The 24,030-nt window shown below is 45.7% G+C and overlaps 1 protein-coding gene across 5 annotated transcripts in view; it reads left to right on the top strand.

The window, feature by feature from the left end:
- LOC135056636 (exocyst complex component 6-like) overlaps positions 1-24,030 on the top strand; it is a 606,161-nt gene that overhangs the window by 349,958 nt on the left and 232,173 nt on the right. For all 5 annotated transcript variants that reach the window (XM_063962052.1, XM_063962055.1, XM_063962057.1 and 2 more), the window contains exons 13-14: positions 20,459-20,556; positions 21,827-21,932. In XM_063962052.1, coding sequence (XP_063818122.1) covers positions 20,459-20,556; positions 21,827-21,932 — 204 coding nt within the window. The remainder of the gene's footprint in view (positions 1-20,458; positions 20,557-21,826; positions 21,933-24,030) is intronic.

The following is a 24,030-nucleotide window of genomic DNA, read 5'->3' on the forward strand; positions in this document are numbered from 1 at the left end:
TAAGAGAAAATAAGATTTTAACCCTACCGGTAAATCTATTTCTCCTAGTCCGTAGAGGATGCTGGGCGCCCGTCCCAGTGCGGAAACTCTGCAAGACTTGTATATAGTTGTTGCTTACATAAGCGTTATGTTACAGTTGACATCGGTCTCGGACCATTACTGTTGTTTTTGTTCATACTGTTAACTGGTTATGTAGGTTCCAGGTTACATGGTATGATTGGTGTGGGCTGGTTTGAATCTTGCCCTTGGATTGCTACACCCTGCCTTGTATTGTCCATCTCCTCTGGGCACAGTTCTCTAACTGAGGTCTGGAGGAGGGGCATAGAGGGAGGAGCCAGTGCACACCCATAGTCAAAGTTCTTTTTATGTGCCCTATCTCCTGCGGAGCCCGTCTATACCCCATGGTCCTTACGGAGTCCCCAGCATCCTCTACGGACTAGGAGAAATAGATTTACCGGTAGGTTTAAAATCTTATTATTACAGATGTTTATATTTAAAGTCCAATGGCCTGTAATTAGATAAATAGACATTGTGGGTGGAATGTTGCCTTTAATCGTATAATTACTGTAGGATAACTTGTGTTGTAATAGTAGGGAAGAGTTTGCAAGTCCCATACCTTTATTATGTACATTTTTATTTAGTTCATTTTTGACAATGGGGATAATCTATCTTTCTTCTACGCTACTCCATGGCAGCCATTACTCTGGGATTTATCCCTACTCCTAGATTTTAGACAGGAAGTTTTTTCTATTTTAGGCTCCGCCCCCTCTGGGAATATAGGTCCGTCCGCCTCTGGCTTCCCCAGTCTTTTTCCTGTCTCCTTAGATAGTGACAGTGTAGTCGTTTGTTATTTTAAATTCAAATATGAGGCTTACCAGGTTTTTCCCGGCCTAATGCGCCTCTGTGAGCCGCGGCTGGAAGGGGTTTGGCACCCGGGACCCATGGAGGAGCATTGTATTACTGCCTGTGGCAGTACAAATGCTGGAAAGGAAAAACCATAATAATTGCTGCCTGTGGCAGTACAAATATGGAAAGGCACTGTTTAATCTATGTCCTGTTGCACGGAATATATTGGATTGGTGGCAGTGTGAAGTACCTGGCTGATTGCTGTGAGGTCCCCCCCGCCTGTTGCCGCTAGCGACCGCCGAAGATGCCGGAGACTGGAGGGCGGAAGTCGCGCTGAGCCTGGAGGGCAGCGCTGGACGCGGCGGGCGGAAGTGCGCGGCCGAATACCGGAAGTGCCGCGGTTCGGTCTGCGCATGCGCCGCCCGGAGGCTGAGAGTCAAAGGAGGATAAAAATGGCGCGGTCCACCGCTGAGAGTGAGAGAGGAGCAGTGTGTGATATTCTCAATAATAAGGGAATAAAACAGTATTGGAGAGAGAATTCTGAGGATCTGGCAGACATGGACAAAGAGATGTCCCCCTCCACGCCTACATGTGCCCAGGAATGGTAAGCAGCCTCATTTAGGGCACTTATTATTATTTTATGTAGTTAGGGTGCTTAGTGTATCATCTGCTTTGGTTGCAGTGTGTCTGATGTGCCTAGGAAAAGAACACATAAAAAGAAACATCATTTGGCTTGTTCTGGTTGTAGAAGAAGTTTGTCTGGAGATAGACATAGCAAGTTATGCGATGATTGCGAAGCATCCCAGGGCCAATCTAAGCAGATTCAGGATCTAATGGAATGGATGAAAAAATCATTTGTGACAAAAGATGAATTAAAGGAGTTTCAGGGGGCTAAAAGATCCAGGTCGCAGACCAGTCTAGATGTTGCTGAGGATTCAGATAGTCTCGTTGTACTGGATTATGCTGATAGTCCCTCGCCGGCAGAGTCGGAGGAAGCTCAGGAGCCAGATAGATCATTTAATCTGGATATAGTGGATAGCTTATTAAAGCATATGTATAGAGCTTTATATATTAAGGATGAAGCACAGGAGGATGGCGCTCAAGATCCTTTATTTGAAGACAGAATTAAGAAAAGCCGATGTTTTCCAGTACATAAGGTGTTAAAGGAGATTATGTCAGTGCAGTGGCAGACTGCTGACAAGCGTCTCAATTATATGAAGAGGTTGGAGCGTATGTTTCCGGTACAGGACGTAGAATTTACTAAGTGGTGTGAATTACCTAAAGTGGATGCTGCTGTGGCAGAAGTAGTCTCCAAAACCACAATCCTGTTAGAAGATGGTGCGGTGCTTAAGGATGCGATGGATAAGAAGGTTGAGAGTTCCCTGAAAAAAGTCCATAAAGCATCAGCAGTGACGCTGAAGGCTGGGGTAGCGATGGCGTCAACAACTAGAACCCTGAGGCTATGGGGGAACAACCTGCATCGTGATTTGGAGGATCAGGTATCCAGACATCACCTGCAGAAAGACCTGGCTGTGATGATGAAGGCGGTGGAGTATCTGTGTGAGGCCTCTCTTGAGGTAGTAGAATATGCAGCAAAGTCATTAGCGGCAGGTGTTGCGGCTAGAAGGTCATTGTGGCTACGTACCTGGACAGCAGACGTCCACTCAAAAAATAGATTGGTGGCTCTTCCGTATGAAGGATCTCGCCTCTTTGGAAGTAAGCTGGAATCCATAATTAGTGTAATGTCAGGCGGTAAATCCGCAAAACTGCCATTTGATAGGAAAACAAGGTTTAGGGCTTCTTCACCTAAACAACAGTTTAAAGAGGCCAGGTCATACAGGCCAGGTAGGCAGTATGGTAGATACACCCCAACAACTACCAGGCAGTCCTTTCGTCTGTCTGGCAGAAGAGGAAATAGGAAATTCTGACTATATGATGCCCCAGAATGCTGCGCCAGTAGGAGGCAGATTAATGAAATTTGCGGATCAGTGGCAGGAGTCAACCCAAGAAACCTGGGTATTAAAAGTAATCTCCCAGGGTTATCGTATAGAATTCATAAAGAAGCCGATAGGAAGGAATTTTGTGAAGTCAAAAAGCTTAACATCAAAAGAACAGATAATAGCCTTTCAGGATATTATAGAAAACCTCATCAAAACACAGGCGGTCGTAAAGGTGCCAAAGGCAGAGGAGAGAAGAGGTTTTTATTCCAGGATGTTCCTGATTCAGAAACCATCAGGGGAATTCAGGGCCATTCTGGATTTAAGAAGTTTGAACAAATTCCTTATAAAGAAAAGGTTTCACATGGAAACATTGAAGACCATATTATTAGGGATAAAGCAGGAAGACTTTATGGCCTCTATAGATCTGAAGGATGCATACTTTCATGTGCCAATTCACCGGGACGACCAGAAGTTTCTAAGGTTTCACGTCCTTGGAGAACATCTTCAGTTTACCTGCCTGCCGTTCGGCCTGTCTTCCTCGCCAAGAGTCTTCACAAAAGTGCTTCTAGCTCTAGTAGCACATATGAGAGTGATGAGTATAGCATTATGGCCGTACCTGGACGACTTGCTGATCTGTGCGAGCACGAAAGCAACTCTAATAATAACTGTACAGAAGACTCTTCAGATTCTTCAAGCTCATGGTTGGCTAGTGAATTGGAAGAAGAGCAAGCTAGATCCAACACAAGGTCTGCAGTTCCTGGGTGTTTGGATAGATTCGAAGAAGTACACGGTGGCATTATCAGAAGACCGATGCAAAAAGATTCAAGATCTTTCATCTCTGGTTCAGGTAGAGGACAGCATTTCACTCCGTCTGGGTCTGCGTCTTGTGGGGATGCTGTCTTCTACGATAGATGTAGTACCCTGGGCCAGGTGGAAAATGAGAACGTTCCAGTGGGACATAATCAGAGCGGTCCGTATAGGCAGAGACCTAGACCACAAGATAATCCTTACTCAAGGAGCAAAGAAGTCCCTGGATTGGTGGATGGACCAGAGTTTAAGGCAGAGGTCGGTGTCCTTAGCACAACCCAAGTACGCTGTCTTAACAACAGATGCAAGTGCCACAGGTTGGGGAGGTCATCTGTTAAGTCACACATGCCAGGGGTCATGGTCCACCCAAGAAAAACTCATGTCTTCCAACAAACGAGAAACTCATGTCTTCCAACAAACGAGATATGTTGTTTTCAGATGTTGCTGGTGCAGTCTCATCTGAGAGTGTTCTCGGACAATGTGACAGTCGTGGCATATTTAAACCGACAAGGAGGCACCAGAAGTCGAGATCTATGGGTGGAAGTAGCGAAGATTTTGGATTGGGCAGTACAAAATCTAAAGTCCATAACAGCCCTTCATGTTCCAGGAGAATCCAATCTAGTGGCGGATTACCTGAGCAGACACGAGGTATTACCAGGAGAATGGGAGCTAAATCCTCAAGTGTTCCACTTGATAACACAGAAGTTTGGGTACCCTCAGATAGACCTGATGGCTACATCCCAGAATACGAAAGTGGAGCATTTCTTTTCAAGGTACCAGTCCCCAAATGCCAACGGGACAGATGCTCTCTCCCAGAGGTGGAACTTCAGCCTCAGCTATGTGTTCCCTCCACTGCCAATGATACCCCAAGTTCTACGGAAAATCAGAGAGGAGAAAGCGGTAGTTATAATAATTCTACCTCACTGGCCAAACAGAGTGTGGTTTCCCACGGTACTCAGAATGGCAATACAGGGTCCATGGGTCTTACCAGTAGAACCAGAGCTACTACGTCAAGGACCAGTCTTTCACCCAAACCCACAGAGTCTTCATTTGACGGCGTGGAAGTTGAAAGGTCAATCCTGAGAACTAAAGGCCTTTCAGAACAGGTTGTCACCTTACTTATGAAGGCAAGGAAGAGCACCTCTTCGAAATCCTATTACAGAGTGTGGAGAAAATTTGGAGATTGGCTGGGAGATGATGCCGAAATCTCTAAGGTTGAAGTTCCTCAGATACTGCAATTCTTAAGCGAAGGTTTCCAGATGGGTTTGGCAGTATCAACCATCAAGGTACAAATATCAGCCTTAAGTGTATTGCTGGATAGGAAGTTGTCGGAGGATAACCTGATACAGAGATTCTGTCAAGCCATCAAGAGGGAACGTCCCAGAGTCAGATCAGTTATGCCAACCTGGGATCTGAACCTTGTTCTGAACGCACTTATGGATTCACCCTTCGAACCTCTGCGGGAAATCCCTTTAAAGATGCTTACCTGGAAGGTAGTTTTCCTCACGGCAATAACTTCAGCGAAAAGGGTTGGGGAACTACAGGCTCTTTGGGCTGAGGAGCCCTACCTGAATATTCTTCCAGACAGAATAATATTGAGGAATAATCCTGAATTTCTACCAAAAGTAGTATCAAACTTCCATATGAGTCAAGAAAGCATTCTACCATCTTTCTTTCCGTACCCAACGGATGATTACGAAGAAAGGCTACATATGCTGGATGTTCTGCGGGCAGTCTCTATATATTTGGAGAGAGTCAAAGACTTTCGGAAAGTTAAGAATTTGTTTGTTCTACACTCCGGAGTCAAAAAAGGCGAATCGCCTTCTAAAAATACGATTTCTAGGTGGATCAAGGAATTGATTGCATTCACCTATCAAGAAAATGGGCGACCAGTTCCAGACCACATTAAGGCACACTCTACGAGGGCTGTGGCTACATCCTGGGCAAGAAAAGCGCAGGTGTCGGTTAAAGAGATATGTGCAACAGCGACATGGTCGTCCATCCATACATTCACCAGACACTATGGCTTGGATGTCTCTGGTGGTCACTTTGGAGAAGCAGTACTGAAGGAAGCAACTGCATAAAATTTACTTTAAGCATCATCTGGGTTCTGTGTGGTTTATTTCCCTCCCTACTAGTATGCTTTGGTATATCCCAGAGTAATGGCTGCCATGGAGTAGCGTAGAAGAAAGTAGCAAATTATACTTACCGATAATTTCATTTCTTCAAGATACTCCATGGCAGCCTAGTTTTCCCACCTCAATATATCTTTGTTTTTTATTAGGCTCCGTCAAAGAGACACTCAAAAGACTGGGGAAGCCAGAGGCGGATGGACCTATATTCCCAGAGGGGGCGGAGCCTAAAATAGAAAAAACTTCCTGTCTAAAATCTAGGAGTAGGGATAAATCCCAGAGTAATGGCTGCCATGGAGTATCTTGAAGAAATGAAATTATCGGTAAGTATAATTTGCTACTTTACTTGTGATTAACATGTGTGATGAAGGGTAAGATAGTTTACATGTGTAGGTTATTCCAGTGTTTGGAAATAATCCAATAAAGAAAATTGCTACGTTCTATTATTTTGTTGATCATAAAACTAATTTGAAGTCTTTTTTTTAATTCATTTTATTATTATTTTTATATACATTATGTACACTTGTTTGATTTACACCATCAATTTGTTTTGTTATGGCATACATTTACTTAATGTTATATTCTTTGTGAACAAACTGTTTGGTGAAACAGTCAGCCTGCTCTTTATATTGGATGTCAATTGTGCAGTTACTTTCATTTGAATTAATTGGTTCTTAGGAATACTTTTCAGATATGTTTTTTTTGTGGCCAATTTGTACAAGTAAAGATGCTTTACATTTATTTTACTAGGTTAATTAAGAGAGGATCCACTGTAGTGTTTAAATCTAGAAAAGAGAGTGAAAAAGAATGAATTGTATAAGAAAATACAATGTTGAAATAATTATTATTCAATTAAGATTAGGGAGGCCAATCCCTGGCCATATTTTCAATCCTGGGTATCGGGATTGAAAAAATGGTCAATCCTGGGATTGACTTTTTTCCTGTGTGTGTGTCCGCCCGCCCTGCACTGCCCAGCACATAAATCAACTTACCAAACTGCTGGGGCGGGTGGGAGGGGATCTTCCTTCGGCCGCGGTGACTGCAGGGGCATCCGGGAGGAGGCGGCGGGTTACCAGTGGCCTCAACGGCAGGTCACTGCTCAGCGTGACCTCACAGTCCGAGGTCACGCTACGCCAGGAGAGCTGGGAGGAGGGAGCCGGGCAGCGTCTGAGTGTCCTGAGGATGCTCAATGCTGATCCCGCAATCCCCTGGATTGGACCTTCCAATCCTGGAATTGAATCTCGGCCTATTTTTGGCCTAAATCCTGGGATCCCGCCGATCCCGGGATTGGCCACACTAATTAAGATACATTTTTCGCCTAGGTTTTGCAAGTTTTGATATTTTTTATGGTGAATGTAGATTCACCCTATTCAATAGCAGGGCCGTATTTTCGCCTAGGTGAAAAACATTTGGATTGGTGAATCCACGTGTTTTTGCACTGGCGAAAAAACGCATCTCCTTTTCGCAGATTTTGAGGCATTTTTCGCCAATGCCTTTTTCGATAAAAAAAAAAAAGAAGTAGTGAAATGGCATTGGTGAAAATGCCTTAAAAATGGGTGAAAATGGTCCACAATGAATACACAGGAGGGTGAATTCGATTGCTCCGAAATTGCCGGAACTAACTGAATAACCCCCATAAACTTATTTAGAATTCCTAATGTACCATTACAGTCAAAAATGAAATCATCAATAAATCTTCCAATATGTGTGTACAGCAAGAGTACGGAGTTGTTGTTTCAGGTATTGCTGATTTCCTAAGAATAAATTGGCTAGACTGGGAGTCACAGTCGTTCCCATAGCTACACCGTCTGTTAGATGGTAAAATGTATTACTGAAATTAAATTAATTAATTTGATTTAAATTGAATTGAATGCCATTTAATATAAGTAAACTCTGTTGCAGGGACATATATTACTGGCCTATCCTCTGATGTATTTTATGGTTGAAAATTATTTGGTTATTAGTAACCTTACATCTCCCTGACTAATGGTAGCAGACCCATGGTCTTTGGATACATAACAAATTAATTCAGTCAATTGTATGTAGCAAAACAATATAACAAACTACCTGTAAAACTTTTACCTATAGTCTACCATTATTAAACCTTGTTTTAAGGCGATAAACATAGGAAACTTTCCCAACCAGATAACTGTGGTGGATTTATTACATAGTTAATTTTATTAGATGATGCTAGAAAATCTGAATAATCATATCCCGTATTATATATAAACTTCACATTTTGGCAAAATAGAAAATAAACTTGTGAAAGTGCTAGTTATACTGATCATCACACTGATCAACAAATAATAACTTCTATTTGTGTACCTAGTATTAAATACGCGACTCCTTTCTTTTAAACAAATGTGTGCCCAGCTGTGCTTATAAGGTACTGTAGCCTTTGTGCCCTATTCCCTACATAACAGACCATTTTATTTCTGTTGCATAGTTGAGTACCATCACTCACAGTAACGCCATCGCAGACCATTACAGTAACTACACTACTCTGCGCCCTCGTCCACGGCTCTCCTCTAGTACCGGTTACCAGTGGGGGTTAGATATTTATTATTTTGTGGCACTGCACTATGGACAATGCGTGGGACTCATAGGGCACAGTTTAGATGGTGAGTCCCATCCATGGTAGCAGGGATGATGTAATGGTTAGCATTACTGCCTCACTTCATTGAGGTCTTGGGTTCACCTCCCACCACGGCCTTAACTGTGTGTGGAGTTTGTATATTCTCCCCATGCTTACATTGGTTTTCTCTGAGTACTCCGGTTTCTTTCTAAAAATATACTGGTAGGTTATCTGTCTCTCAAAAAAGTTAACCCATAAAAGCGCAGCGGAATATGTGTGTGCTATATAAATAACTGGTTATAAAAAAAATAAATTATTATGAAAAATTATTTTCAATGTGCGGCTGTGCAGATCGTCATGAGAACATGGAGCCCAACATTGCCAATTTTCCTTGTATAGAGTATATTACTTACTAAGGCACATAGACGGTGAAAATTCATATTGATTTGTATATCACACAGTTCGGGTGGTCTTCTGTATGCCGGCGGTCGGGCTCCCGGCGCTCAGTATACCGGCGCCGGGAGCCCGACAGCCGGCATACCGACAATTATTTTCCCTCGTGGGGGTCCACGACCCCCATAGAGGGAGAATAAAATAGTGTGCGCCACCGTGCCCGTAGCGTGGCGAGCGCAGCGAGCCCGCAAGGGGCTCATTTGCGCTCGCCACGCTGTCGGTAAGCCGGCGGTCGGGCTCCCGGCGCCGGGATGCTGGTCGCCGGGAGCCCGACCGCCGGCCAGCCGTAGTGAACCCCACAGTTCAGCTAGCCGTATCTTGCCTTCGGAATATAGTGTTAGTCAGCGCTGATGTTTAGAACATTGATATGAACCTCGTATTTGCCAGTAACAGATAATACAACTTCTATAGTAAATGACCGCAACAGCAAGACGGCGCTCTGGGCCTTCTTTTATGGTGTTAAAAAACAGGCTCAAGTACACAAAGTCACTATTTTTATAAAGTGTTGCCTTTGAAATATTTGCAGTACTTTAGCTTGTGTCTATTTGATCAAAAGTGTTATTTTATTTATTTATTTATTTTTAAAGTAAACTGCAGTGAACTTAATCATAAAGGTATTTTAAAAACGGAAATAAACCTTTGGGGCCAATTCTGATTTATTACAAATTTTACTAACTCTTTGTGCCTAATTATAAGTGTTTTTTCTCAAAGTATAAACCTTTCTCTACTCCTTAATATGTTTGTTAAACGTTTTAACCTTTTTTTATCTTAAGATTCTGGGGGCCCTATTTATGAGATTGTGGGACCTTCCCCAAAAACACACATTTTCTTGTGCTATTTGCAATATAAGGTGTCACTTATATGTATATGGGGGGGATGCTGCAGCAAATATTGGAGAGATCTACTGCGATCCCCCATTTTCGACCACAAAAGCAGCCCCAGCAGTCCCATAGGTTTCTATGCGGGCTGCTTAATTGACAAACTTATCTAGCTGTGTGATGCAAAGCATTCTGTAGCTTGACCCCAATTCTGAACACCATCTTCGTATGGGATTAACTGCTGTAGCCTATAGGCTGCATTCCGCAGAGTTTATCCAGAGGATCCCCACCCGCCAATGGCTGCTCACACATACGTGTTCTAATGAACGTACATACACAGTAGTGGGCTTGGTGCCCTGAAGAAGTAGTAAGTGGCAATAGGAAATTATAATTATCTGCTCTAGAGCCAGATAATATATAAATATACCCTAGTGTGTTTGAACCACATATACTGTACATTTAGAACCTCATAATGTATAAATATACCCCAGTGTATTTGATACTCGTATACAGTGGGGCAAACAAGTATTTGGACAGCCGCCGATTGTGCAAGTTGACCCACTTAAAAAGATGAGATTTTGAAACAATTTATTTGTATATTCTTGCGTAAAATAAATGTTTGGACAATCAAAAAGTTGAACTCAATACTTTGTAATATAACCTCGGTTGGCAATTACAGAGGTCAAACATTTCCTGTAGTTCTTGACCAGGTTTGCACACACTGTAGCAGGTATTTTGGCCCACTCTTACATGTAGATCTTCTCTAGATCTGTCATGTTTTGGGGCTGTCGCCGGGCAACACGGACTTTCAACTCCCTCCACAGATTTTCTATTGGGTTGAGGTCTGGAGACTGGCTAGGCCACACCAGGACCTTGCAATGCTTCTTACGGAGCCACTCCTTAGTTGCCCGGGCGGTGTGTTTGGGGTCATTGTCATGCTGGAAGACCCAGCCACGTTACATCTTCAATGCTCTTACTGAGGGAAGGAGGTTTTTGCCCAAAATCTCACGATACATGGACCCATTCATCCTCTCCTTAATACGGATCAGTCGTCCTGTCCCCTTTGCAGAAAAGCAGCCCCAAAGCATGATGTTTCCACCCCCATGCTTCACAGTGGGTATGGTGTTCTTGGGATGCAATTCATCATTCTTCTCCCTCCAAACACGGTGAGTGGAGTTTATACCAAAAAGTTCGATTTTGCTCTCATCTGACCACATTACATTCTCCCAATCCTCCTCTGGATCATCCTGATGGTCACTGGCAAACTTTAGACGGACCTGGACATCTGCTGGCTTAAGCAGGGGGACCTTTCAGGCACTGCAGGATTTCATTCCATGACGACGTAGTCACTGTGGTCCCAGCTCTCATGAGGTTACTGACCAGGTTCCCCTGTGTAGTTCTGGTCTGATTCCTCACCGTTCTCAAGATCATTGATACCCCACGAGGTGAGATCTCGAATGGAGCCCCAGGTCGAGGGAGATTGTCAGTGATCTTGTATTTCTTCCAATTTTTAATACCGTGTATACCCTAGTATAAGCCGAGTTTTCAGCACATTTTTTGTGCTGAAAAAGCCCCCCTCTAGGCTTATACTCGAGTGATGCTCCAGGACCACAATGAAAAGTACCTGCTTGAGGTGGCCGGCGGCAGCAGTGTGAGATATCCCCGGGGTACACTGCCCTGTCTGATTCCACTGCGCTGGTGACCTGCTCTGCTCTGTATGCTTCTGGGTGAGCGGCGCCTGCAAACCCCCGCCCTCCCCTGTGGAGCCATTTGCTCTGTCTGCTTCCGGGTGAGCTAGGTGAGCGGCGCCCAGGGTGTATGGACAGCATTTCCCACCCTAGGCTTATACTTGAGTCAATAAGTTTTCCCAGTTTTTTGTGGTAAAATTAGGTGCCTCGACTTATACTCGAGTATATACGGGTAATTGCGCCAACAGTTGATCTCTTCTCACCAAACATCTTGCCTATTGTCGAGTAGCTCATCCCAGCCTTGTGCAGCTCTACAGGTTTGTCCCTGGTGACCTGAGACAGCTCTTTGGTCTTGCCATGGTGGAAAGGTAGCAGTCTGACTGTTTGAGTGTGTGGACAGGTGTCTTTTATACAGATAACCAGTTCAAACAGGTGCCATTAATACAGGTAATGAGTGGAGGATAGAAAAGCTTCTTAAAGAAGAAGTAACAGGTCTGTGAGAGCCAGAAATCTTGCTGCTTGGTAGTTGTCCAAATATTTATTTTCCACAAGAATATGCAAGTAAATTGTTAAAAAATCATACAATGTGATTTCCTGGGTTTTTTTTTCAGACTCGGTCTCTCACAGTTGAAATGTAGCTATGATGAAAATTATAGACCTCTCTCATATTTTTAAGTGGGTCAACTTGCACAATCGGTGGCTGTTCAAATACTTTTCTCCCGTTTAGACGGGATCTGCAGGAGACATGGGCACTTTAAGACTTTAATGGGCGTGAACTGGTTCCTCCCTCTATGCCCCTCCTCCAGACCTCAGTTAGATTCTTTGCCCAGAGGAGACTGGGTGCACACTAGGGGAGCTCTACTGAGTTTCTCTAAAAAATACTTTTGTTAGGTTTATTATTTTCAGGGAGCACTGCTGGCAGCAGGCTCCCTGCTTCGTGGGACTGAGGGGAGAGAAGCAGACCTACTTCTGTGAGTTCAAAGGCTCTGCTTCTTAGGCTACTGGACACCATTAGCTCGTTAGGGTCTGATCACTTGGTGCGCCTAGCTGCTCGTTCCCGGAGCCGTGCCGCCGTCCCCCTCACAGAGCCTGAAGAGAGAAGCCGGGTGAGTAGTAGAAGCAAGAAGACTTCAAAGGCGGCAGAAGACTTCAGATCTTCCTGAGGTACCACGCAGCGGTCGCGCTGCGCGCTATTGCTCCCTCACACAAGCGGCTTTATATGGGTGCAGGGCGCAGGGGGTGCGCCCTGGGCAGCAATAAATCCTCTCTTTGGGACTGGCACGATTGTATACATTGCATAGGCAATGTATACAGACCCCCGCCAGTATAAATAAAAGCGGTAACGAAGCGCGTCGGGTAGGGGGCGGGGCTTCCTCCTTCAGCTCTAACCAGCACCATTTTCTCCACAGCTTGCTGCAGAGACGCTGCTCCTGGCCCTTCACTGCTGTACACAAGTAACAGGGTGCACGAAAAGAGGGGGGGGGGGCACAAAATTTTGGTTTTGATTATTTTATATAAAAGCACTTACAGGTCTGGGGCGTTGTTTAATTCCTTCAGACCGGTGAGGCGCTGGGTGTGAGCTGGCAAGCTCCTTTTCTGTCTCTCTGAAGAACCTTACTGTGGGTCTGTCCCCTATAGCCCAGTGTGTTTGGGGGTGTCGGTACGCGTGTGTCGGCATGTCTGAGGTTGAAGGCTCTTCCCAGGAGGAGGCTGGTGTGGAGGCTGAACAGGATGTGGGAGTGACTCCGTCGGCACCGCCGACTGCTGATTGGGTAGATATGTGGAGTGTTTTAAATGCAAGTGTGGCTTTATTGCATAAGAGGTTAGACAAATCTGAGTCTCAGAACCAAGCATGGAGACAATCCATGGGAGATGTTTTGTCACAATCTCAGGCCCCCTCAGGGTCGCAGAAACGTTCATTTACCCAGATAGCAGACATTGATACCGACACGGATTCCGACTCCAGTGTCGATTATGATGATGCCAAGTTACATCCTAAGGTGGCCAAGAGTATTCAGTACATGACTGTGACAATTAAAGAGGTGTTACATATCACAGAAGACCCCACTGTCCCTGACACAAGGGTCTGTATGTTTAAGGGAAAGAAACCTGAGGTAATGTTTTCTCCCTCTCATGAACTGAATGCTCTTTTTGAAAAAGCTTGGGAATCCCCTGACAAGAGACTGCAGATTCCCAGAAGGATTGCTGTGGCGTATCCTTTTCCCTCGCAGGATAGGTTACGGTGGGAATCCTCACCCACGGTGGACAAAGCTCTGGTGCGTTTGTCCAAGAAGGTGGCGCTACTGTCCCCTGACAGGGCGGCCCTAAAGGGTCCTGCGGATCGTAAGCAGGAAACTACCTTAAAATCTATTTATGTTACTACGGGTACGCTGCTCAGGCCGGCCGTGGCGTCGGCATGGGTGAGTAGCGCTATTGAAAGGTGGGCAGATAACTTGTCATCTGACATAGACACCCTGGATAGGGATAACGTGCTTTTGACGCTGGGTCATATCAGGGACGCAGCAATATATCTAAGGGAAGCGGCGAGAGATATTGGTCTCTTGGGATCAAGGGCCAATGCCATGGCAGTCTCGGCTAGGAGGGAGTTGTGGACTCATCAGTGGAATGGTGATGCTGACTCTAAAAAGGGGCCCTGCCCTTCAAAGGGGAAGTGTTGTTTGGTGAAGGCCTCGCGGACCTGGTTTCTACGGCTACCGCGAGTAAGTCTTCTTTTTTGCCTTTTGTCCCTCCACAGCAAAAGAAAACGCCTCAATACCAGATGCAGTCCTTTCGGTCTCATAAATTCAGGAAAGGACGTCGATCTTCCTTCCTCGCGGCCAGAGGTAAGGGAAGAGGAAAAAGATCGCCGGCTGTGGCAAGCTCCCAGGAGCAGAAGTCCTCCCCGGCTTCTGCCAAATCCACCGCATGACACTGGGGCTCCTCTGTGGGAGTCCGCACTGGTGGGGGCACGTCTTCAGCTCTTCGGTCAGGTCTGGGTTCGCTCGGGCCTGGATCCTTGGGTGCTGGAAATTGTGACCCAAGGGTACAAACTGGAGTTCCAAGACGTGCCTCCACACCGATTTTTCAAATCGGCCTTACCAGTTTCTCGCCCAGAGAGAGAGGTAGTGTGTGTGGCAATACAAAAGCTGTGTCAACAGCAAGTCATTGTCACTGTTCCTCCGTTACAACAGGGGAAAGGGTTTTATTCAACCCTGTTCATGGTCCCGAAGCCGGATGGCTCGGTCAGACCGATTCTGAACTTAAAATCCCTCAACCTGTATTTAAAAAGATTCAAATTCAAGATGGAGAGGAGGGGGGGGGGATTTTATGGTGTCAGTCGACATAAAGGATGCATACCTACATGTCCCCATATATCCTCCTCATAAGGCGTTCCTGAGGTTCGCTGTTCAGGATTGTCCCTACCAATTTCAGACGTTGCCGTTTGCTCTTTCAACGGCCCCGAGGATTTTCACCAACGTAATGACGGAAATGATAGTACTCCTGCGCAAGCAAGGGGTCACAATTATCCCATACTTGGACGATCTCCTGATAAAGGCGAGGTCAATGGAGCAGATACTAAAAAGCGTTGCGCTCTCCCTGAAGGTGCTGCAACAATATGGCTGGCTCCTAAATTTACCAAAGTCGCAGTTGATTCCAACAACTCGGCTGTCGTTTTTGGGAATGATTCTGGACACGGAACGGCAGAGGATATTTCTCCCGTTGGAAAAGGCTCAGGAACTCCAGAACATGGTCAAAGAACTTCTAAACCGCCAAGAGTGTCGATTCATCACTGCACTCGTGTGCTGGGGACAATGGTGGCGGCCTACGAGGCCATTCTATTCGGCAGATTCCATGCAAGAACTTTTCAGTGGGACCTGCTGGACAAGTGGTCCGGGTCCCATCTGCACATACACCGGAAGATAAGCCTGTCCCCCAGGGCCAGGGTTTCTCTCTTTTGGTGGCTCCAGAGTTCTCACCTTCTAGAGGGTCGCAGGTTCGGGATCCAGGATTGGATTCTGATGACCACGGATGCGAGTCTCCGAGGTTGGGGAGCAGTCACACAGGGACAAAATTTCCAGGGAAAATGGTCGAGCGAGGAAGCTTGTCTGCACATAAACGTGCTGGAGTTAAGGGCCATCTACAACGGCCTTCGGCAAGCGGAACATCTTCTTCGCGACCTGCCCGTCATGATTCAGTCAAATCCTACCCAGAAAGGGTATTCCCGGGGAAGTCATCCCCACTGTACTTAAAGCTAGAAAGTAGGTAATGGTGAAGCATTATCACCGTATTTGGAGGAAATATGTGTCTTGGTGTGCATCCAGGAAGGCTCCTACGGAAGAATTTCCGCTGGGTCGTTTTCTCCACTTTTTGCAAGCAGGTGTGGATGCGGGCCTGAAGTTAGGCTCCATTAAAGTGCAGGTTTCGGCCTTGTCAATTTTCTTTCAAAAGGAATTGGCCTCGCTTCCAGAAGTTCAGACTTTTGTGAAGGGTGTGCTGCACATCCAACCTCCCTTTGTGCCCCCAGTGGCACCATGGGACCTTAACGTGGTGTTACAGTTCCTTACGTCACATTGGTTTGAACCTTTACAAAAGGTTGAGTTGAAATTTCTCACTTGGAAAGTAGTCATGCTATTGGCCTTGGCGTCCGCAAGGCGGGTGTCCGAATTGGCGGCTTTGTCTCATTTGTCCCTATTTGATTTTCCACGAGGATAGAGCGGAGTTGAGAACAATTTTTGCCAAAGGTGGTTTCTTCGTTTCACATGAACCAACCTATTGTGTTACCTGTGGCTACTGAAGCCTTGGCTGATTCCAAGTCTCTCGAGGTGGTCAGAGCTTTTAAAATTTATGTAGCCAGTACGGCTCGTGTTAGGAAACCAGAGGCGCTGTTTGTCCTGTATGCGGCCAACAAGGTTGGCGCTCCTGCTTCTAAGCAGACTATTGCACGCTGGATCTGTAATACGATTCAGCAGGCTCATTCTACGGCTGGATTGCCGGTACCAAAATCGGTGAAAGCCCATTCCACTAGGAAGGTGGGCTCTTCTTGGGCGGCTGCCCGAGGCGTATCGGCATTACAGCTTTGCCGAGCAGCTACTTGGTCGGGTTCAAACACTTTTGCAAAATTCTCCAAGTTTGATACCCTGGCTGATGAGGACCTCATGTTTGCTCAATCGGTGCTGCAGAGTAATCCGCACTCTCCCGCCCGGTCTGGAGCTTTGGTATAAACCCCATAGTCCTTTTGGAGTCCCCAGCATCCTCTAGGACGAAGGAGAAAATAGGATTTTAATACCTACCGGTAAATCCTTTTCTCTTAGTCCGTAGAGGATGCTGGGCGCCCGTCCCAGTGCGGACTCTATCTGCAGTAATTGTAAATAGTTATTGCTTATGTTGCACAAAGGTTGTGTTTTGGTAAAGGTCAGCCTGTTGCTGATCTCTTTGGTTCACGCTGTTAACTGGTTTTAGTTGTATACCATGTTGTACGGTGTGTTGTGGTGTGAGCTGGTATGCATCTCACCCTTAGTTTAACAAAATCCTTTTCCTCGAAATGTCCGTCTCCTCTGGGCACAGTTCCTATAACTGAGGTCTGGAGGAGGGGCATAGAGGGAGGAGCCAGTTCACGCCCATTAAAGTCTTAAAGTGCCCATGTCTCCTGCGGATCCCATCTATACCCCATGGTCCTTTTGGAGTCCCCAGCATCCTCTACGGACTAAGAGAAAAGGATTTACCGGTAGTTATTAAAATCCTATTTTTTGCCCCACTGTACATCTAGAACCCGATAATTTATAAATATACCACATTGTATTTGATCCTCATATACTGTACATCTAGAACCCAATAGTTTATAAATATACCCCACTTTGTTTGATCCTCATATACATCTAATATACATCTTGAACCCAATAATTTATAGATATAGCCCAGTGTCTTTGATCCTCATGTACATCTAGAACCCAATAATGTATAAATAATATAATAATATTATATTAGACTGTGCAGAAATTATTTCATTGAAGTCAGCAGCAGAGGAGTGATTACTGCCACCTCTGAAGGGATATGCAATGTCTTGCCCAGGTCTGATAACATTGTATATTCCACATTGGTGTACAACTATGGCTGTTTTGCAGAGTTGTTAGCAAACAAAAAAAGTTAACAATTAGGCAAAACCATGTTGCACTGCAGGTGGGGCAGATGTAACATGTGCAGAGAGAGTTAGATTTGGGTGGGTTATATTGTTTCTGTGCAAGGTAAATACTGGCTGCTTTATTTTTACACTGCAGTTTAGATTTCAGTGTGAACACACCCCATCCAAATCTAACTCTCTCTCCACACGTTACATCTGCCCCACCTGCAGTTCAATATGGTTTTGCCCAATTGCTAACTTTTTTGGTTCGCTAACAACTCTGAATAACCCCCAGAATGCCTCCATAGTTCTACATTAGCCACTCTAATATTTTGTACTACAGTATGTTGAGAAATAAATTACCTATCCCGCAATCAGTGTATTCCCATCTAATGTTGCACAACTGTAGAAATATTTTATTTTGATAAAGTTATTTTTGATGGCTAAGAATTCCTATATTTCAGTTAATATCTGTATGACCACAGGGGGCAGTGTTGCAATGAAGTAAAACGAGTTACGGTATTTAAATATACTGTATGTAATGCTGGGTACACACCTACAGATATATCTGCAGATCAATTGATCTGCATATATATTTAAAGCCGGATCGGGCAGTGTGCTGTGCATACACACTGCCCGATCCGTCGGGGACTGATGTCATGAACTAGGCGTCAGTCACCGCTGGCTCCTGCAGCTTGTGTACAGGCGGTCGGCTCACCGCCCGTACACACAAACCGACGTGCCAGTATATCTAACAGTATATTGGCCGTTGCATGTGCAGCAGGGCTGACACAATATGTCTGTGAACGACGGAGATTTATTGCTTTTACACACTGGCCGACGGAGCTGCGATATATCGGCTGTCCAAGAGAACAGCCTATATATCGCCCAGTGTGTACGCACCTTAAGGCGAGGTTAACAGCATAGCAGCTCCTGCTGATATAAGTTAATAAGCAGTAAGGCGACTCTCACTAAGCCTAAGTACCTATGCCAACTAACATGCAAAATTGAGGAAAACGTAACACAATCTAGGGTAAATAGGCAAAAGACAGGTCCGATTTAAGTGACCTGCACCTGGCATCAATTAGCTTCATCTGGGACTTTATACCAAAAAACTATTCCTAAGTACCTGGTGAACTATGGGAGGGTCATTCCGAGTTGATCGTAGCTGTGCTAAATTTAGCACAGCTACGATCAGGCACTTAGACATGCGGGGGGACGCCCAGCACAGGGCTAGTCCGCCTCACATGTCACATCAGCGATGCTTTTGCATTTGAATTTGAGGAGTGACTCCCGGCCAGCGCAGCTCCTGCTGCTGGCCGGGCTAACCTCTTCGCCATGATTAAGACCCGATACGGGTAGAAACGCGTCGGCGGCTGACGGTGGATTTGGTCACTACAATCACAGTGTGAGAGTAACATGTTTCTGGTAGAGTAACGGGAGGAGCGGCACAGGAAGGTAACAAAGGCAGCGGGGAGAAGGAATCACCGAGCGGCGTTTAGCGGAGTAAACCCGACCACGGACACCTGATAACACAGGCGGAGTGGAGGGTTTCTGATAACAGTCTGCAGCCATAGCGGAGAGGTCAGGTGCGAACTGGCAGCACCGGGTACAAACGACCTGAGGCGAGGAAGCAGCACCGTATGTTAAAAGAACGTCCAGAGAATCCGGTGAGATAATTCCTGTTTATGTGACCGCTGTTACCTGTGTGCATTTAAGGAAAAACTGTGAACCGAGAAGCCTAGGAACGTCTCTTGAGACTTTTTTATGAATAAAAGAGACTTTGTTTTTACAAATTGGGAATACAGTGTGATATATTGACTGGAAGAAACGGAGTTGGTGACAGCTCCAGTAAAAAAAACAGCGCTGAGGGTCTTTAAAGGATTTTCTTTGTATGTTTGGTTGTACTCCAGCTGATGGGCTGATCAGCTGCTCCTGATAAAAGACACAGCTGCAGTCTCTGACAGGAGCGCTTTTGGATGAGTTTCCATTTTCTTGCATCTCTTCGCTGACCGGGTCGCAGGGGCTGCGTGTGATGTCACGCAGCCGCCGCGGCCCCGCCCCTTCCCCCAATGGTCAGGCAATGCCTCCCTAAACTGCTTAACGCCGCCGTCCAGCCCCCTCCTGCCCAGCGACCGCCTCTGCCTGTCAATCAGGCAGAGGCGATCGCTAGGCATCGACGGCCTTCGGCTGTCTGGCATGCGCTGGTGCACTGCGGAGCTGGCGCATGCGCAGTTCCAACCCGGTCGCTGTGCTGCGATAAACTGCAACGAGCGATCGGGTCGGTATGACCCCCTATATGCGAACTAAGGTGAAAAACAGCATGGGAATCACACTATATGGTGCAAAAATAAAAAGTGTATAAGGAAACATCTGAAAACCTAAAGAAAGTGTCTGTGTAGCCGTAACTGTAGGTTCATCAGTGGCAGGGCAGTGAAACATTACCATCACAGACCAACAGGTTACCGTGTCTCCCAACTGTCCCGATTTAGTTGGTACCGTACAGTCCAGATTTGAGGACTATGCCCCACTGCAGTCATATCTGTCCCATAAGGGTGAGGTCGGTGGGAATCTCCTGTTCAGTGCTGCTCTGCATAGCACAACTGCCACATGTGCACACGGGTGTTGGAATTTGCTGGGGCACATAGGCTAGCTGAGCCAGCTACGGAGGAGCAAAGCTTTGCACGGGCAGAGGGGAGGAATTTGGTGACATAAAGGAATTATTTGGAGTACAAGTACAACTTGTTTTATTATGAGATAAAGGGGTTTTGGAGTGTCTTACTAAATAGCCACAGAGTTTGCTGGTTCATATACAGTATATGACAGGTTTTAAAATTGTGTATTTGTTTATGTACAGTAAAAAGGGGTTCACCAATGCTGGGGAAGGGTGTGTGTGTGTGTGTGTGTGTGTGTGTGTGTGTGTGTGTGTGTGTGTGTGTGTGTGTGTGTGTCGGGGGGGGGGGGGGGGGTGCATGCAATTCCTTGCTGACTGGACTGGGTTTCCTCATAACAAGGGGACCCCAGGAGCCGCTAGTTGTCAGTGAGCGCAATGTCTAAGTATGTGGTGTTTTTCTCTTCCAGGGATATGGATTTCCCGTCAGTCGCCTATTTGATCTTTTGTATGAAGTTAGAGACAAATATAACGAAACTCTGCTTAAGAAATGGGCTGGACTGTTCAGGTAGCTATCATTTTGTTTATAGGTGCCAATCAAAATCACACTATAAATATGTTCTACAAATAAGAAATGAACAATTAGCTTTGATTACCCTTTTATATTAATTGAGAGTGTAAAACCTTGACTGTAAGGCTGAATACGTGATTCAATCCACTTACATCATAGTGCCACTTTCTGAGACCGCTATTGCTGCATACACTTCCCAGGTATGGCAGCTTGTGCATTGGGTGCACTAATGTGAATAAGATAAAGGGAATGGATTTCATAGTTTCCATCATCCCAACATAAATGGATTACCATTGCTTCATTTATATAGCTAGACATCTGTATGTATCTCCTCATTCACCAACTGTATTGTTTAGGATTGGTGTCCTTGTGTGGGACAGCTGCTGGACGTATGATGCAATAACCCCTTATACTCTACTCTGCTTGTACTGGGGTCCTTTTCTGCAGAAATGCAGGAGTGGCATCTGATCCGCAAAGCCAGAGAAAGGTGGCTACACGTGAATGGCTACGTCACTCGTCCAATCAGGTGGCAGCTTTCTGTGTGTCACACCTTCTGCGTAGCTCCCAGTGCTCATACAGTACTTCTTTAGGGTATAAGGGGACTCCAGTAACTTTGTGTCAAGTTAAAGATAACTCTTCTGATGGGTTTCAGTAGGTGTAAAATCCCTCCCAGTACTTTTATTTAAAAAAAAAACATATTTACCACAAGTATATTAATGACTGTTTTAATATGTATAGCCCTACATACTATATAGGACAACTAGTGTGCCTCAGCCACACGTACCAAACCTTTTCCCACATGTATTAGTCAGATAACAGAGCATCTCTTTTCTATAATCACACTCCCTTAAATACAGGCACACTATTACCAACCACCTCTCCCATATGTGACACGGATACTGGGGTATGATCATTTCAAATCTGCTGCTCAGTGCAATCTCCTTGAAACAGTAAACTGTTTTATATTTCATTTTCTTAATGTATATTGTTATGAAAACGTGGCTGTCTCCTATCTAAGTGGAGGCGCTGTTCTGTGGGCTAAGCCAATATTTGGTCTCCAAACTCACGAGGAAGCAGTGACATTGGTGAGGCACGAGTTGCTTGGTGCCTCGTTGATGTCACTGCTTCCTAGTTAATGGTTAGTTTGAATTCATCTGAATATCGCTTCAGCCCACAAAGTGGCTGTCTGCACAACAAGTACTGTACGTAGTGGGAACCTTCCAGGTAATTCCACTTCCTACTTTTGTTCATTTGTTTGTTATTTTAGGGACATTTTTGAAGGTGATAACTACAGCCCAATCCCGGTAGCAAACGAAGAGGAGTACAGAGCTGTAATTGGCAAATTTCCTTTCCAAGATCCAGATGGTGACAAGGTAACTAAGCACTGCTCAGGAAGTGATTGTTTGGCAGGCTATGGTCCTTATATAGCTTGGGTGTGCTGTGTTATATATCATGGTGGCTGCCACGCAATATAGAGGGAGATGTATCAGTCCTTCTGTAGAGGACCAGGGGAGAAGTTGTCCATAGCAAGCAACCAATCAGTTTCTAGATATCATTTTATAGAATGTACTGGATAAATGATAGCTAGAAGCTGATTGCATTTATAAGGTTTGAAACATTTCCCTTTAAATGTCTACTGATCTGTAGTGTGAGGAGCCTCATTTTAGTGTTGAGTCACCTCATTTTTGATCGAAGTGACCATTTGTCTAGTTTCTATTAATTGGAAAAAATTATATTTAATAAGGAGCAATGCATTATATAGGGGTCTGTTTGCTAAGCCTTGGATGGAGGTCAAGCCAACCAGCTCCTGTTATTTTTCAAACACAGCCTGTGACATCGCAGTTAGGAGCTGATTGGCTGGTACTTTATCTCCAGCGACTTTATCTCCATTCAAGGCTTAGTAAATAGACCCCTTAGTTTGAAACAGTTGTTGTTATTATTATTATTTTATTAATAACTTCTTATATAGCGCCAGCATATTCTGTTGCGCTTTACAATTGGAACTAAAACAGTTCTAGAACAGTAAATAAAAAACAATCCTGGGTAAAAAGAGACAGACAAAGTGGGGAATTTCAATTGAGGGCTAACAGATCCACCCGGCCAAGTATGTGCGGCAGCTGTAACAGTTTACGGCAGCGGGATCTCAATCAAAAGTGTTAGCTACACCATAGGGCAGCGAGCACTTTTAAGCGAATCGGCAAAGGGTCTAAGTTGGACTGTTGTTGCCGGCGTTTAAACACAATGGCAATTCACCCATTTTGCCCTCCATTCATTTCGTCCAAAGATGTAAGAGGGCCCTGCTACCAAGCTGACCCATGTCACCATTTAGGTGTTTATTCAGAGGCGTATCTAGGGTGGTGCAAGCATGGCATATGCCCTGGGCGTCATGGCAGGCCAGGCAGAAAAGGGCGCAGTCAGCCACGGCAGTTTAAACAGCATAGTGTCAGCCGCTGAACATCCTGACCCCCATCCTCTCCGGACCGTCCAGGAGCTGGTGGAGGGCAAAGGACTGTGTAACCACACCCACAATGAGGTAGGAAGGTAGCAACCGCCGGCCAATAGAAGAAAAATGGGATGGGGTAGTAACAACAGAGGCAGCATCATTGGCTGGGCGGGGTGTCCAGGGGCCTCATAGGCTTTTGAAGTATTTTTAGATCTCATTCAGTAGAGTCTGGCTGCCACACCTCCGGCGTAGTTGCTTACACTGTTGCCAGATCGGGACTGATGGGCAACGGACCGCCGATCGCACTGCAGCAGCCAGAGCGGGGTCACATGATGAAGTGGCGCAAGCCACACTCTGCGCTACCTCTGCTAGAGCTCCTCCCCCCAACCCCCTTACACATGGCAGGCGGCCACGGGACCTGCTCCCTCTGCTCTGGAAAAGGAGCAGCATGTGGCCGTGTGCACAGAGCAGAAAGCTGCTGCCACAAAGCCCCCACATCCCTATTCAGCAGCAGCCGATGAATGGATGTGAAGGGTGGTATATGAGGTGGCGTATGAGGGGGGCTGTTGGGGTGTATGAGGAAGGGGGACTGGGTGATATACTGAATAAGCAGGGGTGCTGGGTTTAATGTGTATGAGGAAGGGGGCTGGGGGCTGTAATTTAAGGGGGAGAGGGTGCTGGGTGTTTGAGTGTATAAGGAAGGGGGGCTGGGTGCTATAGTGTATGATGGGGTGTTGGGGTGTATGAGGAAGAGAGGGCTGGGTGCTATAGTGTATGAGGGGGTGCTGGGGTGTATGAGGAAGGGGGACTGGGTGCTTTAGTGTATGAGGGCGTCACACTGTGCAATGTAATGTGTATGATGGGCACACTGTGCGGCGTAATGTGTATAATGGGCACACTGCAGCAAAATGTGTATAATGGGCACACTGTGCGGTGTAAGGTGTTTAATGGGCACACTGTGACGTAAGGTGTATAATGGGCACACTGTGGTGTAAGGTGTATAATGGGCACACTGTGCGGCTTAATGT

This window comes from Pseudophryne corroboree, chromosome 3, assembly GCF_028390025.1.
Source record: "Pseudophryne corroboree isolate aPseCor3 chromosome 3, aPseCor3.hap2, whole genome shotgun sequence".
NCBI lineage: Eukaryota > Metazoa > Chordata > Amphibia > Anura > Myobatrachidae > Pseudophryne > Pseudophryne corroboree.